Source organism: Pelecanus crispus, chromosome 6 (assembly GCF_030463565.1).
Source record: "Pelecanus crispus isolate bPelCri1 chromosome 6, bPelCri1.pri, whole genome shotgun sequence".
NCBI classification, from domain to species: Eukaryota; Metazoa; Chordata; class Aves; order Pelecaniformes; family Pelecanidae; genus Pelecanus; species Pelecanus crispus.
In genome coordinates, this window is record NC_134648.1 from 36,051,218 (window position 1) to 36,068,122 (window position 16,905).

The 16,905-nt window shown below is 40.3% G+C and overlaps 1 protein-coding gene across 1 annotated transcript in view; it reads right to left on the reverse strand.

The window, feature by feature from the left end:
- The window catches only part of RAD51B (RAD51 paralog B), a 417,974-nt gene that overhangs the window by 223,103 nt on the left and 177,966 nt on the right, over nt 1-16,905 (reverse strand). Inside the window, exon 7 of the mRNA XM_075712657.1 lies at nt 5,401-5,497. Coding sequence (XP_075568772.1) covers nt 5,401-5,497 — 97 coding nt within the window. The remainder of the gene's footprint in view (nt 1-5,400; nt 5,498-16,905) is intronic.

The window sequence follows — 16,905 nt, forward strand, 5'->3', positions numbered from 1 at the left end:
CAAAAAGCTTCCTACAGCACTGTTGGTGGGTGAAGGGGATTACAGGGCCTATGCTGGGGTAGTTTCATAAAAGACAGCTGAGATGAAGTCCAGCAGCAAAATAAAGAATTAGAAAGAAACAACTCTGGCTGTTGAGAACCAATAATAGGATATTAATTTATTAATTGCCCTATTTAAAAAACTATTATAATTAACACCACTGTTTCAATGATCCAAGACAAACTATCTCCTCTTTCAAGTAAAATTGTGTAAACCAGCCTGCAATAGGTTTACAGAGCATTCAGCTCAAATACTAAAGGCCTAAAACATGCCAAAGTGTTATGATACTTTCTAATCTATTTAAATTCATATCATGTTGGAGCACTTCACTAGGACATGCATTATTCTGTATCAGCTTTAAAACTACAAGGAGAAAGTGTTTTAGAAACTTGCTTAACAGCTGCTTCATTCATAAGTTTACAGTTCCTGCAAAACAGGTATGTTTGTGTTCTCACAGAATATTCTTTTTGTTTTTATTAAGTCACCTGCAGGTCCAACCTTAAGCATAAACGTATACATAAATCAATAAATAAACAAACCAAAACCAACCAACAGCCTCTGATCTCTGGAGGCCCCTCAGTTCTCTTGGTAATTCCTTCAGTGTTTTCTCTCCATTCAGCACCAAGACTGAAAAAAGGTATTTGATGGGAGAGAAGCAATAAACTACAGAACTGGTCTTACTCTGGGGTGAACAACAGGTCAACTCATTGTTTTTCCCATAGGAATATCTTGAAATATTAAGAAAGAAAAGAAGTTGCAAAATAAAAATATATCCCCATATTAAAAAAAAATGGTAAACAGAGGCTTGAAGAATAAAATGATTTAACCACAGTCTGACAGGAGATCAAGGGCAAAGCAAAGAAGAGAAGCCAAAGATTCCAGCTTCAAATCTTCTGCCCCTAAACTAAGGTAGGAAAATCCTGTGGGCAGGACATATTATGGTAGCTTAGTTTTCTCCAGTCTCCACAACACAAAAGCCTACTTCTGCTCAACAGCTTAAGAGAATTCAAGATCACAGCAGCAAAGATGAAAAGGTCAGACTAAACTCATTGCTCACACCGTGCACTAAAAATATACAATGCTATGACAAACCGCCTGATGAACACAAATGGCACAAGATTGAACGCTGGCCTCCCCAGAGCCAGTGCAAGTTTACAGACAATTTTAAACACAAAATGATTCTGACTTTTCCAAACAAATATTTGAAAGTGCTAGCTGAGACTGAAGAAGCCCAAGACAGCATTCCTTTTTTTGCCTGATGCTTTGTGCATGCTGGGAGGGGGATGCTGTTCTTGTTCATACCAACACACCCTGAGATTTTTCCAAGATGGAGTTTGGCTTTGATGTCTGCAAGAGGAAGTTAGAGCTTGCAGCTGGCAGATATATTAATAGGATAGGCACTGGTGGACTAGGAGGGACCTCAAGTAGGTCATACTGTCCTATCTCTTCACAGCATACAAATGAAACTCACAAATTGTGTGCCCAAACACAATTCATTTCTAATGACCCTCTACATTAGGTAAAATCCAGTCATGTAAACTTTGCAAAAATAACAAAAATCGTACAGTCATATCCACACATAACTTGTTTAAAAACATCAATTAACAGTCATACAAAATATTTTGTCATGGACGTTTGCACTCCGTTTCTACTGTTCACTTAGCCTGATGCAGCTTAAATCTATTTTTTTAATTATTAAAAAAATTATTTTAATTGGGTTAAGGGCTACTTTTGACATGTTTAAATAATAAAGCATTAATTCTTCAGGCCACATTTTGAAGCTTAGTGATAGTCCTCGGCTCATCTGACCATGTCTGCAATCTAAAATAACTTTAAGACTTCTCAAGGTTGCCTCTGACTGGAAGAGCTAAACAGAGGTTATTTCATAAAGCAAGGATGAACGTGAAATAGCAGTATTCACAACATGCTCCAGTCTATCCCCTACAATGACAGGGTTTGTGAGAAAACCAGATAAGAATGGTATGGCTACAAATAAAAACTGAGTTTGCTTCCTAGGGAAGAAGTGACAGCCTTACGTGCCTAAGAATTTTAGAGAAACGTTATTAGTCTTACTGAATTCCTTCAGATGATAATCTGGCAAGTATGTAAAGGCCAAATGAATGCAAGGACTCAGCCCACGGGTACAGAAACATTTGTATTTTATTCAGCACTTTAATTTGTAGCAAACCAAGAATTTTGTTTTCTGTCTTGAAGCAGAAGCATGCATAGATCTGGGAATTTAGCTGGACATAACCATTTCCTACAAGTACCACCAACAAACACAGTTCGACAGTTCTTACATTGCTACGTAAGTGGTGGGATTTTACAGTCAGCGCTGCTTTTATAAAGCCTTTAACGTTCTCACAAGAATCTAACATTTTTAGGACACGAGTTTTCATGCACTAGATTACAAGTTTACAGAAGACAAGCTTTGAGCCTGAAAGAGCTTGACAATATCCTTTCAGCTTGTTCATCAGATTAACTTCCCGTTGCACATCAGATGAACAGCTTCCTTGGTTTCTTGCCTAATCTAACACATAACCCAAGCAATTCCCTTCTAAAGCACAATCAGGAGCAAAAACAAAAGCCACTGTAACATTCCATTTCTTGCTAATAACACATTCAGTTTGAAATTTTAATTTCTGCCTCTAAGAAAGACTACCCTTTTAGCAAACCATTTACAGTGACAGGACTCTGATTTCCGACAGGATTAAAACAACATATTAGACATATACAAACCAAGGGGTCTGAGTTGCTTACAGGACTAATCATGTGTTATGGGTCCTTTCACATCTAGGTCACGGGTTCAAATTCAGCTTTAGATGGTGATGAGTGAGAAGGAAGAATGAGGTAAGAACCCAGTCATGAATCTGGCCTCTATTCCTGCCTCTGCAACATATCCACTTCACGCACTTGGGCTACTCACTTACCTACTCTTTCCTGCAAATTCTACAGCTGTATAATAGCAGTAAGTATTACTGAGTATCACACTAATCCTAGAAGACTAATTCATTAAGGATTCTTAAAGTACCCATGATTGCCAGAAGATTAAAGTATTGCTACTTTCAGGCTGTTCAATAGCTAACATGAAATAAATTAGGGGGGACTTTCTCAGGACAGGTCAACACCTCGAGGTTAAAAAAGAATAACACTGGCCACACCTGTATCTTTTGATAGCAAAATAAACATGGAAATCAAATGCTGAATGGGCCTGAAGCTCCACTTTTTCTCACAGGTAGACAGCAGAGGTTGAAACTGAAGCAAACTGGAAATCCAGAAGCAGCCATATTATGGATAAGAAACACAGAAGGAGAAAACCGCGTAGTGTGGAGACGCACTGTGCTCTCCCATTATACAACACAGCATGTAAGAAGAGGGGAAGAAGGGAGAGAAGGAAAGACGTTTATTACCCCTGCATCCCTTGATAGAACTTGTATTACCGAAGAAGCCTGCATTGCTGCTGTCTGTGCTGTTCTTGTTCTGAGGCTAGACAAAGGTTTCCATTTTCAACAAGTGTCATGCTGGCACATTTTACCGCTTCAGACCCTTAATTAAAAACAAGGAATGACAGAAACAAAGGAAGACACCACACACACACAGAGCACCAACACTTTTTAACTCATTCTTGGGTTAAAAGGTGAAAAATAGTGGTGGTAGAGAGTTTAGACACAACATCATAGCTTCATTAATAAGCTGTAAACTGCTACAAAAATCATCATACCGTCTCTTACATGGTTCCAGTTTCAGAATACTATTGAACTATGGCTCATACACAGCACTGAGAATCTTTCACATTGCAGGAAAATTTAGAAAGATTACAACTATTCCATGCTTTTTTCCAAAGACTCTTCAAATATTTTGACCACAAGAACAAAATATGTTTTACTGAGAACGTATTTTGTTATTACTTCCACTTCAGAGTCAGCTATGCATTTCTTTTCAGAGGAAGCTCATACACAGCAATTCCAAAGGACAAAGAAAAGCACAAGTACTGCGATCAAGAGCATTTAATGAGACAACGTGCAACAACTTTTTGCCAAGAAGGAAATCATAAAGATGAAAAATGATGCCTTCCTCTTCCAAATCTAGTTACCAAATTTCAACTCTTTCTGACAGAGGTAGGGAGCGATATTCAAGCAATGAACTTCAGAGATACTTTGGCAATGGATGGAGCCAACAAAAGCCACAAGCACAATTCCAAAATGATTTAATGGGCCATATTTTGCCCAAGCTCCTGTTGACAAAATTATGAAGTAAACACATCAATCAGTGTTAAGGCATTATACTGAAGTTATTTGCTACTCTTTGACATTCTGTTTAATCTATCTTCAACCTCTTTCTCTTGTCCATTGAAATGAGTTGCAGAGATAATGTCAGTTTTAACCACTGCTTAGTTGGTTTTGCCACCAAGCTGTTCTTGTGTTAAGTCAGATAAGCTTGAGAGGGCTGTTTGTGATCAACCAGAACAAAGGTAAGCTGACCAGAACCACCAGAAAGTGCAAGAAGGAGAGAAAGAGGGGAAATACCTATATTATACAAAGTAGGAAGTCTGCATGCGATTATCATGCCTTTGAGGGAAAGAGAGCATTGCTTCACATCATACATTTGGGTCTATGCATGAACTGAACCTCTAAATAGCAAATTTCTCTGCATCTGTCCCTGACTGAGGGTATTCTGACTATTCTTTGCAAGTGGGGAAAGCCGAAATTATTATACTACTATGCAAACCTCGATTCAGAGTTATCTTTTCTTCTTAGCACAGTAAGTCCTCACTATTACCCCCAAAATGTGTGCTTGTCTCTAATTCTGTGCAGAAAAAAGAAACATGAAGATGTAAAGTAGTATATGGCATCACACAAAACCTCATATTACATTCACATAATATTGAGAGCTGCAGTTTGAGGCACTGTACTTGAAAACCAGACAAGCATAACGCAAGGGACAGGACCGGGTATTTGCTCTCCTTCATTTGCAACAGGCTGTTTCTCTTTGGAATCACAGATAATCATTAGATAAGATCAAATTTGTAGCCTAGCCTGTGTATTAACTCTAGCAGCAGCTTCAGAAGACTGAGAAAATAATGCTCTAAATGCCTGTGAATGAACGTACAATGCTGAGGAGCATGTTACAAAACTGACATGGCTCGAAAATTCATTCCCAGCATTTAGAAAGTGTCAGATCCTTTTAGTTAATACACTTTCTTTTTATTTATAAATGGATTTTCAGAGAAACTGAAAAATAATTTTGTTCCCAGACTGTTTTATGTTAGACTTGATAACTTGACTCTCACAGACCCCTGTATATCAACAGAAGACTGCAAGTCCGTGTAGAGTTTCAGTTCTGATAGAAGGGATCTCTTACCTTCAGACAGGGACAAATCATCAGCTGGAGACACCAGGTCTGCCTGGATCGCAAGGCCATTGCTCAACGATGTGGTAATCTGATTCGTCAAGATAACCTGCAAACAGACAGGGAGAGGGGGAAGGGAAATGAATTTTTATAGCTACTGGAAGGCACAGAGCAGGCCAGGCGAGGACTGGAATCCTCCAGGCAACCCTCTACTCTGACCTTCTGCAAATTGACTCAGAAGATTTTTAACTACCTGCAGAGACTGAAAGAAATAATTGCAAGAAGTCCATGAAAAGCAATACTGTTAAAAAGATTAAATACTAAACAACAGTATGTTGGTACATGCAGCTGCCTAAAATGAAACTACTGTTCTGAAGAGCTTCATTCTTCCATGAACAATTTGATGCCCCTTACAAAAAGCGTAATTTTCTTCATAGGCAAATAGGAAATCTATTTTCTTAGTAATTTCCACACAATTTCTACACCTACTTCCTTTTGCTGAAACACAATGCCATGGAGAAAGGTGCTGTGGGGATACATCCCCACTGACCTGAAGCACAAGAGTACTAAATTTCACAAGGCACTCTCTACACAAGAGGATTTTTTGGTGTTTTTCAGGATCACAAGACTCTGATAAACAACAGACTGTAGTACCCACACAGTGCTCTCCTCCGACAGCATGAGCAATGGTCTTGCTTGCAAGAGATGAACAGTTCCTTGCACCTCTGAACCTGTACTTTTTTCTAATAACAGAAAGTATTAAGGCAAACACTGCGAACACCACAGAGAGAAGAGAATAGGTGTAAACACAATTATCTCCTAATGCTTTGGATCTCCAAGCAGCTGCAGCTTCCGCAATTACAATTGGCCTCTACCTTGCAGACTGCCAAAAACTTCGGAATTCTTTTTTTTTTTTTTTTTTTAAAATAACCAAAATGATCCTTCTACTTGCACTGAGAACAGACTCCACTCCAAACAAACTCTCTTTGAAATTAATTGCCTGTCTTCAGCTGTGTTTGACACAGGAGGAAGGGACAAAGGAATCCTACATGGTACTCTGTGGATGCAGTTTCTTGACACTACTGGAATAAATTAACAGCTTGCCATTGCTAAAAGGAAGAGGAATTTCTCTGCTCTTCCTCTGATCATGGCTTCCTCCTGCTTTCTAACACTTCCAGTAGTATGATACGACACACTATCCATTTTCTTTTTCTATTTCAAGATCCCACAGAAGCTGTATCAGATCACAGAGTCATAACTGCAGCGGTGGTGCTGCGGGGCATTGAGTCCTCTTCAGGCAGCATGACATGATGACATGAGCTTCCAACAATGTGATGGAGCCTGCGACCTTTACCAAGATCACAACTCTTCCTCTCCGCTCACATCAGCCCACCCATCAAGAGGACTAAATTGAAAAGTTTGTAAGTCAAATCTTCACCTACTCAACAGGAGTTCAAGAGCTTCAGAGCCCCATAGTGATGTCCCCCATGCTCTTCTGCTACTGACTGCAAGCTCTGGACAAACTTCAGCTGGCCACCACCATCCTGCCCAGCTTAACCATAGGTTACACCTTTTGGGACTGGGCATTTACTACAGCAAACACAGACATGGTGGATAACAGCCTTGTTTGGTCTTACGCCTAGGCTAAGGTTCTTAAGGTACAACCTGGAATACTGCCAACAGCAAACACACAAGACATGCATCACACCCCTCTGCTGTTTGCCTCAGAGCTGCTGCGTGGACCTCTAAGCACCCAAAAGCAGACAGGAAAGGGCCTGGCGCACACAACCCCTTGCAGCCACCGCTGGCTGTCCTGTTCATCAGATTACAAGGTAAGATTCAATTTAATAACAAAGAAGAATGAAGTCACTTTTTCCTTTCTTCTTGCCAGGGTACTTCTCTTCCATTTTAGTGAGCGAGTTCATCCTCGTGATAGGATGAACACCAAAACTGGATCAAGGCAAATGAAAGGAGCGGGCAGCCAAAAGTCAGGAGGGATAAGGGACAGGATGCGAGACCTTTCCTTCTTAACACTGTTTTTACTTCATTTTCGCTGTGTCACAAAACCTACAGCCTCACTTGTCTATTGAGGCTCCTCTGGCAACCAGGCGTAAGATACACCAACAATATGGCACAACACTGAAGCTTTTCCTCAATCCGGTACTAGAAAATGTGCTGAAACAGAACACACTAACAGAATTATACACACACAGGTACTGGTGGGGTATGAAGTTTTCGTTGGCACACTTTTGCAATGATTACATTATTCACAAGTGTCAAACGCTCTGTAAGCAATGCAGTCATCCCAGACCTGTGCCAAGATAATCTTTGTACTGTGCCATCACGTATTTTATTATTTATACACCACATTTTAAAGAAAAGCTACCGTGCTCAAGGATCTTTTTTAAATGAAAAAAAGACCTAAGCACACCATATTTCATATTGCTCTCCTTCAAAGGAAACTAACTTTAAAGCCTTAAAAAATCAAAAGAAAAATGAACAACAAGAATAATACAACTGCATTTTTTTTAATCTTTCAGCTTTTTTGGCCTCCTCTTTAACCAGGAACTCCACAACACTGTTCGCTGTAGGACTGTAAATCTTCTTCACCCTTTATGTTTAACTCAAGCTATGCCTCTGAACTTAGATTTCAATTTCTGATGTGTCCTTCAATAACTATTCAATACTAACAATATCCTAGACACCCTGTTATAGTGTTTAAAAAGTCAGTTTAAAAACGTAGAGTCCTACCCAAGTAAATGTTCCTCTCTGGCTTGCTCTGAGGATGGGAATTAAGTGTATTCTTAGTTCCATGACTTCACCGATAGTTAAACATTTGCTTAAATACATGTTTAAATACTATCTTGAATAAGCACACTTCCTCTGAGACGAAGCCATATGCATGTACAGAATGCTTATTTTGGAATTAACTGAGAATTATTCTTGATTTCTGCAAGCCTGCAGAGCCAACATATAGATTTGGTTCTCCCATAAGTACAAGCCAAGAGGCTGTTAGCTAAGCACTGAATTTGACATCAAATTCCCTGTCACATTTCTGCAGCTTCACTTACTGCAAAATTCTTCCATCGGGTGTAGGTACTCCTATTATCAAACAACCAATATTCATCTTTGTGCACCTACTCTGAATACATACATCTATCTTCAAAATTTCAATCACATGCCCTTACTGGAAAGTGCTAAGATTTCTTTTATTTTTCCCAGAGTAAAACTTTGATCACAAATACTTTGGCAGTGAATAGCGCCATTCAAACAAGACCCTATGTTTTCAGCAGTCCCCAATCCTACAGACTTGCAACTTGAAGCCCTGAACGTTGATGCCACTCGATTCCAGTGTCACATCTAAGAATGTATTAACTTCTCCCCAAAGTCTCCTTCACCAACCTGAAAGACATGCTTACGTTCCATTCTGCCATCCTTTGAACGGTTTGACGTATTCAGAGAGTTGCAAATAGGTGTCTGAGGGAACAGTTAAGCCTGAGTGTGATTTGGAGAGAATATACAGGTAGACAAAGGAGGTACGGAGTGAAACAGTTGTGTAACTTTCTGATGAGTAATCACATTTGTGCATGGACGGAATCAGCTGAGTCTCATGCACTGATTCATATGTGTGTGCACAGAATGTAATGCTAGTTCTGATCTTAATGATCTCATATGTATACAAATCACCAACATTATGAAGAAGGTTAGAGTATCTCCCTTTGGTCTGCTAGGTGCCACACTTGAAAGAAACCAGCTCACACTGCTAAACAGCACGTGGAAACAGGCTGGGGTCCAAGCAGAATTATTAGAAAGAGTGCCTTGCACTGAATTAGCAATAGCACTTCCTCAACTTTTCATTGGAGATTTGCCATTAAAGTACACATTAGATTTACCCTGTTTAGCACAGGAAACCTGCCAAGTCCTCAGTCTAAGTAGGTAAGGAAAAGTTGCCTCTGTTGTGGTTCTTTTGTCAGATACTGGACATCATTACCAGCCAAGCATAGCTTCCACTTCAGACGTTCAATGCCAATCGTGAGTTTATTACCTTCCAGCAAAACACTCAACAGTGAGAATGTTGCTACATGGTATTTTAATGTTACCATATTAAAATACACAGTATTTTAAAATACATCATATTTTATAAAATACCCAGTATTTTAAGAGGCGATCCCATTTCCACCATCAACTAATAAAACAAAACATTTTCATTACCAGAGGTACTTTCATTACCACTAAGAGTCACAAAACCCATTATACCTCTCCACACACAACTGTGTCCTGACATGCGCAACAGGTTAGGAGATCGTGTTATTGCTTTCTGCTTCTACCTTGTGATGACTGAAGAGTGTAGGGCTTCTTCAGCCAGTGACTGTGCATGAATGGAAAACATCCTCCACTGCTAAAAGAAGAGGCAAAAAAAGACGAAAGGGTCAGCTAGACAGCTCAGTAACACTGGAAACTTGCCCCACGCAGTCTCGTATGGAGTTGAATGAACCATTGCCTTCAATTGTTCAGCCTATTCACTTGCAACTGGTTAACCTAGCTATTTAACAAGTGAAAATTTACAGTCCTCAGCCTTCCAATTCCAACAGAATTACAAACGCTGTAGAAATTCACTCAGATTCAGATTTCAAAATCATTTCTGGGAAAAAGTCTACTACTTAAAATACCACACAATTGACTGACCACACAATTTCCCAATCTTATGAAGATTTTTACTTCAGCATAGCAACCTTAGATTGTAAAATAACCCCTTCTAACCAGTAGAATTGTTACAGCAGTAAGAAGAATCCTTTTCCTTACAGTTAGAAAACCTGGAGATAAACACAAGGAGACAGTGGGAACACATTTTCAAGTTCCTATTTTTAGACACCTTAAAAAAAAATGCCTACTCTCCTCATCACTTCCCTGATTTTTTTTTATACGTGCTGATACCTGGAAAAAAATGGAAACAAGAAATTCTTAAGGAAAATAGTGTTCATGTTCTAGACAGGTCATTGCTACTTCTAAGATCAATCCAGAAGTCAACACCACTGTTTATATTCTCTTGAAATCTTTACATGTTGTTTTGAAAACAGAATCTCCTTCCACTGATGTGACTTCAGCAGATGCCATTTCTGGAAGCACATTAGAAAAGTAAAAATACTTATTTAAGGTGCCTAAACTCCCCACAGCCCCATTTGTTGGGAATAGCACAGTTCCTGCATATGCGGAAAGCCCCTGCAGGTCCTGGGAGAGAATTGGCCTAAGAACTAAAATATGACTGCTTTACACAGAATAAGCAAACTATTTTTTGTTTGGTTATTTATACAGTACAATTTTTCAAGTACTCCTCCTGCTCTTCCTAGGACCACACTGAAACTACTAAATCTGACTTTGTCATCCTTGTAAATCCAGTTGAGTAAATAAGTCATTTTCCGTAAACTTGTGGTCTCAGCCTCCTTGTTAGTTTATTGCAAAATTAAAGGGAGCTCAGCACAGAACTATCAATCAGTAACCAGCAAAGGTATAAGTCTTCTGGAATGTACCAAGAGGCAAAAAAACCTCACTCTCTTATGAAATGGCTGTTTGTTAAAAGAACGGAGCAGAATTCCCCATTTCGCATGCAACACTATTTAGGAAAACTCTTATTAAAGGCTTCCTATTGAGCTAGGAGAGCAAGCACAAGGACACTTGCAAAAATCCCAAATTACTCCGCCCTTATTAGTCCATGTATTTTGTGGTTTTCACTGTGCTCAAGCAATGTCACTAGAGAGCACCAAGTACAAGTGACAGTCAGCGGGGCTGGGATGCTGACTCAGCATGCCAGAGGAGAAGGAAAAGAAGTTTTACTGATCCCCAGCCATTCTTCATACCGGTCCCTGAGAAGGCACCTCTCCCTTTCCCTGAAGCACAGAGCTTTTAATGAGGCGTTCAAGCGGTCAGTAATGGGTCGAAACAACGGTGACTACTGTCAAGGCACTGGCAAAAGTGAAGTGCACCAAGCAATATCACAAAGCCAGATGGGGCAGCCAGCAATCCTGGAAACAGAAAAAGGGAACAGTGAGAAAACCAGGGTGCAGAAGCATGCTTCAAACAGCTGTGAGAACCGCAGCTTTCTCCTTGGGAACCTGTTACAGCTCCTTGAGACTGGCATTGGTCTGCTCAAGGAAGAACCCTAAATTACTACCATCTGTCATAGTAACAGGGTATTTGTGATTTTCATCTAAGCTACGCACTGAATTAGCTTTTTCTTCAACTCCTGTTTCTTCAGGGAGGTTTTCTTCAGCTTCAGTAGCCATTTGCCACAAAAGCTGTTAAAAGTTGTCAACGACCCCAGCAGGACTTGTACCTAATGTTCACAAGGTAGAAAACTTCCCTTAAAACTGAGCATTTTCAGTGAAATCAGGGAGTTATAGACAGAAAAAGGAAAAGTCTAAACTGCAATACTGAGAGCTCCTAAACAAAATAAGAGCTTAAAAGAGAGAATTTCAAGTGCCCACAGCTCCTGGGCACTTGAAGCTGGCTACTGCAGCGATGCTCCACAGGGGCTCACCTGGCAGGAGAGCAGGCTTCTCCGGTGAAAAGCCTCTGCACAGTCGAGACAGTCTGCGGCTCCAGGACCAAACCAAATGTATTTATATCACAACTATTACTATGATAGGAGATTAAATATATACACATATCTTCATTCTTAGAAAATGTAAGCTATTTTGGCTCATACAAACCAAACACAGAAGCGAAAACCCAACAGTTTGTCATCTCAAATCCAAGCAAATCATCACACCCGCCCAGTACTCGTCCCAGTAGGTGTCCTGTACTCCCAAGCTGAGCGGCCACTGGCCCCAGCATCTCGGGTTTCTGTGGGGAAGAATGAAAATAATGTCAAGTACTCTACAGAGCCCAGCCATCACAAGCTAAAAGCCTTATAACAAATGAAATTCCCATGTTCAAAGTCAAACACCACTTCTGGTGTCTAATCAAAGCCTAACAAACAAACATACTCAAAAGTAATTTTACATGTGGTACTAAAATGGTTGTGGCTAACAAAGAAAGCACAAAGCTCCTTCACTGCAGGCATAAGCGATAGACAAGTTCCCACATTTAACAAGTGTTGCTAATCCAAATCAGTTGAAAGAAAAAGTACCCGTTACAGCCATCTTGTTTATACATGAGAGAGGCACAGGCTGTAATGGTGATGCCCACTTTAGAGGGAAGTAGATGGATGTTTTCAGACACAAAGGCATAGCAGCTACCCTGACTGAAGGCAGAGAGGCCTCTGTGCTGAGAGCTGTTGGAATTCACATCTCAACAAACGTCACCAGAATTTGGCATAATTCTCTGAATAACAGATATATACACACAAACCACTGGAAACCTATTAAGAAACACTTCCCAATTCTATAAGCAATCTAGCAACAAGTGTTGGCCTTGCCTCAGAGGAATTTCAGCTGTACCTTTTTTCATCACATCCAGGGGGAAAAAAAAATGGCAATTAAACAGTCTAACAGCATAGAAACAAGAAAGTAATGATTCTCTGGAAGGCTCACAAGCACCTTTCAAAAGATTAGAGACCTGTTGCTAGCCGCAACCTTATTAGAGCTCCTAGGACAGGACTTCCAGCTCCTGCTTTGCCACGGTATCTCTACCCGAGCTTCTCCTCTTTCCTCCCTCAGTAAGGCAATTCATAGCAGCAGAGGTCATTTTATAGTCACTGGGTATAAATAGGAGTCGGAAGAAACCAAGGAATCTTTCAGAGACTGGCCACTGTATTTACATCCAATTTATTCTGTTTTGCATAGGAAAAGTACAAAGTTATGCAATTCTATTCCATAAGCCTTCTGGAGAAGTAAGGCATCTATTCACATCTCTGCCAACTGCTTAAAAATAATCACAATGAATTAATGAAACTTCCACCAGAAGAAAAAAAGAAACAAAACAAAACAAAAGCATGCTGTTCGCAGGCAGCTACACGTCTTCAAGTAGAAATAGCTACCACCCAGCGATAGCCTGAGGTCTTTAGCCTTTCCTCCTCTATGAACAAGGAACGCAGCCAACACAAACGTAAGCTTCAAAATCCATGCCGCAGCACCCTCGCGCTCTGCTGCTCGGCAAGAAAGGTTTGTGTGCCTGGAAGGCCTTCACATCCAGCAGCCTGCACAGACCTGTTTGCAGAGACGTGCGTAAGAAAACCCCCCGGAGGGATTGCCACCCGCCTTCATACCCTGCCAGTCGCCCAGAGCTCCGGGTTGGTTTCCAGCAGACCTTCCCTCTCCTCCACCCTCCCCTGCAGCCTCTGCATAATGATGGCTTTCTGAATTAAGCTCGCTCCTGCGCGTAGCTAGCGACGCACCGCAGTGAGAGGCTGCTCTGGTACCGGCGGAGCCAACGCAGAGTACCTGGCAGGAAACCACCGTAATCCACAGGCAACTTTTACAGTCAAGACCTTCTGCGTTCTCAAAGCGGCAAACACCGCTGCTTAAAGGGGAGTTTTCTGATGAATGCCAAATCGTCTTGTAAAAGAATAAATAAAATAAAATTATGAATTCACGCTGTTAGATCACATGCTGTTCTCAGCAACAGGGGTTTTGGTTGGTTTAATTTGTTTGTTTATGAAGGATGGGGAAGAAACTGGGCTGTCTGGAACATCAGCGAAGTAGTACAGAACTTCAGTTCTGCTCCGGCGTGCTTCAGGCTGAGAGGAGAGCCGAGTACGTCTCCTGCTCTTTAACAGGATTGCAAGGAAGTCAAAATTTATGCTTACTTTTTTCTCAATGAAAAACCTAGTTTAGTTTATTGGCACTCGTTAGCTTTCGCTAGCAGATCAGAAAGCAGACTGAAGGCTCCTTCCTTTCACTCGCTGAGTTCAGACCCTCTGCCATGCACCTACCCTGCTTTGTCCAGCACTTCAAATTTACCCAGACCTACACAAATTCTGCGACATTAAATCTCACTACCTTCTGATGGAGTGAAGGTATTGTTACCCCTACTGTAGAGACAGATGCTCAGCCACTAAGCAAACTGACTAAAGGTACCACAAATCTTTACTACCACTCCTAAACCTTGATTCAAGAACAGGGCTCATACGCACCTGAGCACTCTAGGACACCTCAGGACAAACTAATATCTATCCAGCAAATTACACATTTATAATTCTTTCTCTATTTGGCATTTATTTTATTTAGTTTTTCTACACCTGTTATTTTTTTCCTAACAACTAAATAGGAATAGGAAATAAACTAATGAAATACTCCTAACAAAGGCCTGTTTAGGGCTCATGGCCTATTTCAAGCAGATAATTAGTGTACCAGCACTTTTATTTGATTTTGATGTTTTGACAAGCCTGTCAGAAAGACTGTTTATGGTAATACACACATGCAGGTCTGGAGAGGTATAGCATATAAGGCACAACTCAATCTCAATGTCATGAATTCCATTAATTCCTCAGATTCCTTCCAATTAATTCCTTCAAGCCTTCAAGGCAGTAGGTCACAGGAGACTCGCTAGGTCTTGGATGCAAACTGGAACAGCTCAATGGGCTACTGTAATTTACAGCTTTGCTGAACGTTTTTAAAACACTCTCCCTAGCTCCACCTTATCCCACATCGTGACCCTATGCCAACATTTTTAGAGGGAGGACAGTGTTAGTTCAGACTGCTCCTCAGTGCCTCGTGGAAGCAGCAGAAAGCAGGTTTAGGATGTGCTAGAAATCCCACCAGCGCTTCGCTGTTCAATTCCCCTGCAAACCATGCTTCCTTGCCTGCCCTGCAGCACTCGAGCCTTTCTGTTTACTTCCGAGGCAGGCAAGAGAGGACTGCAGGAATACTTGCTCCCATTCATTTAACCTTTACAGGCAGGTACCTACTAACACCACCACCAGACGGCATCGCGTGGCTTACGTTGTTTTATACTCAACGCACTATCAGCACTGCAGAAGCAGAGCAAATCTTTTCTAGCCTACAGTGATATTGAAGATCACAGCGTGTTTTACACAATGCTTGTTAGAGAAGTTTTCTTTTCTTGCTGTGTGATGGTAGCTGCTGCCTTCCACTGAACATGTTTCAGACACGGATGGGATTTTTATACTTATGTATAACAGCCATCCTTCAATAATCACGTAGCCTTAGTTCAGTGTATATAACAGTCAGTAGATTTTGAGTACAGGCTAACAGGGAATTTGGATATATACCTCCATCTCCTAATTTGCCCAAGGCAATTTAACAGGTCTGCAGAGTATTAGGGTAGTAACTGACATTGCACAGAAGCCTGACAATCAAACCAATATACCAGTAATTTTTACAAAATGAGGAGAAGGCTGTTAAGAAAGCAGGAATAAACTAGGCACTGACAGCATTATCTAGTGCAATGAACACCCACTTAGTGAATGCTGTGCTGCTGGTGATTTCAAAGTGTTCTCATGAACAAGATTCAGTTATCATCCTCTATAGCTACAATAGCTGTAAAAAAGAGTAGGAATCATCCAGAAAACAAAACACTGAGCTGCTGAAACAAACAGCCTCTCAAGTCACCATCAGTTTCACTTCCCTGTGACCCAGGGCTCAGAAATGTATGAAAGAACAAGTGAGAATGAACAGCTGCAAATTATATGTACTACAAGCTGTAGGTATATATTAACATTACATTTTAGACATTTTCATATACTGAATTGCATTTGTACCCTTTTCAGCCTAACCTGCACTTTAGCCAGTAATCTATTTCTACCAGAAATATTTACAATATTTCAAAATCGTTAGTAGCTTCAGCCTCCCTTAAAATGCAGCAAGCATACAAAATAAACCAGGTACAGCTAAGCACACCAGTCTGAATGCTGCGTAGTATTTTTCTGTTGTACCAGTGAGTGTTTTAATAGTCAACAACTTTTAGTCTGATTGAACCGAAAGTGGAATTTTTACCATCTAACTTTTGAGATTTGCAATATATCAGAATACCTCTAATACAGTGCAATATTTTTATGCAAAGGAAAATTGTTTGGGTATATTTTGTCTGTCTCCTAAACCTGCAGAGTTAGATGGTAAGAGCTTTAAGCTTTAACATCCTTCCACTTACAATGTTCAATACATTTTTATAAACTAAGATATTCTGAAGCAATTTTTCAAAAAAAAAAAAAAACAAAAAAGCAACCTATACAAAATGCATGATGGTCCACTGTGTTATGAAGTTTTATTAGCACTTTTTGAAAATGGCTATAGCATTTTAGGAAGCCTTGCTACTCAGTAGTTAGATAATCCTAAGTGCTTCTTCCACAAAAGCACATTAAAAAAAATTGTCTACGAGTTACAGACAAGTAGTCCATAATAAAATAGAAAAAAAAATACACATGTGTGTGCATGATTGTTTTCCAAACATGTCTGATCTGATATTACCCAGAGGAAAGAAGAGGGGAGGGGACAGGACATAAATCAGCCAAGTTTCTTCTCTTCAATATCTGGGGGGAAAAAGTAAATAATCTTGTGGCTCAAGATACTCTGGAATTTCAGTGCCATTGTCTCGGCCTCCATATCCTATTTCTTCTAAATC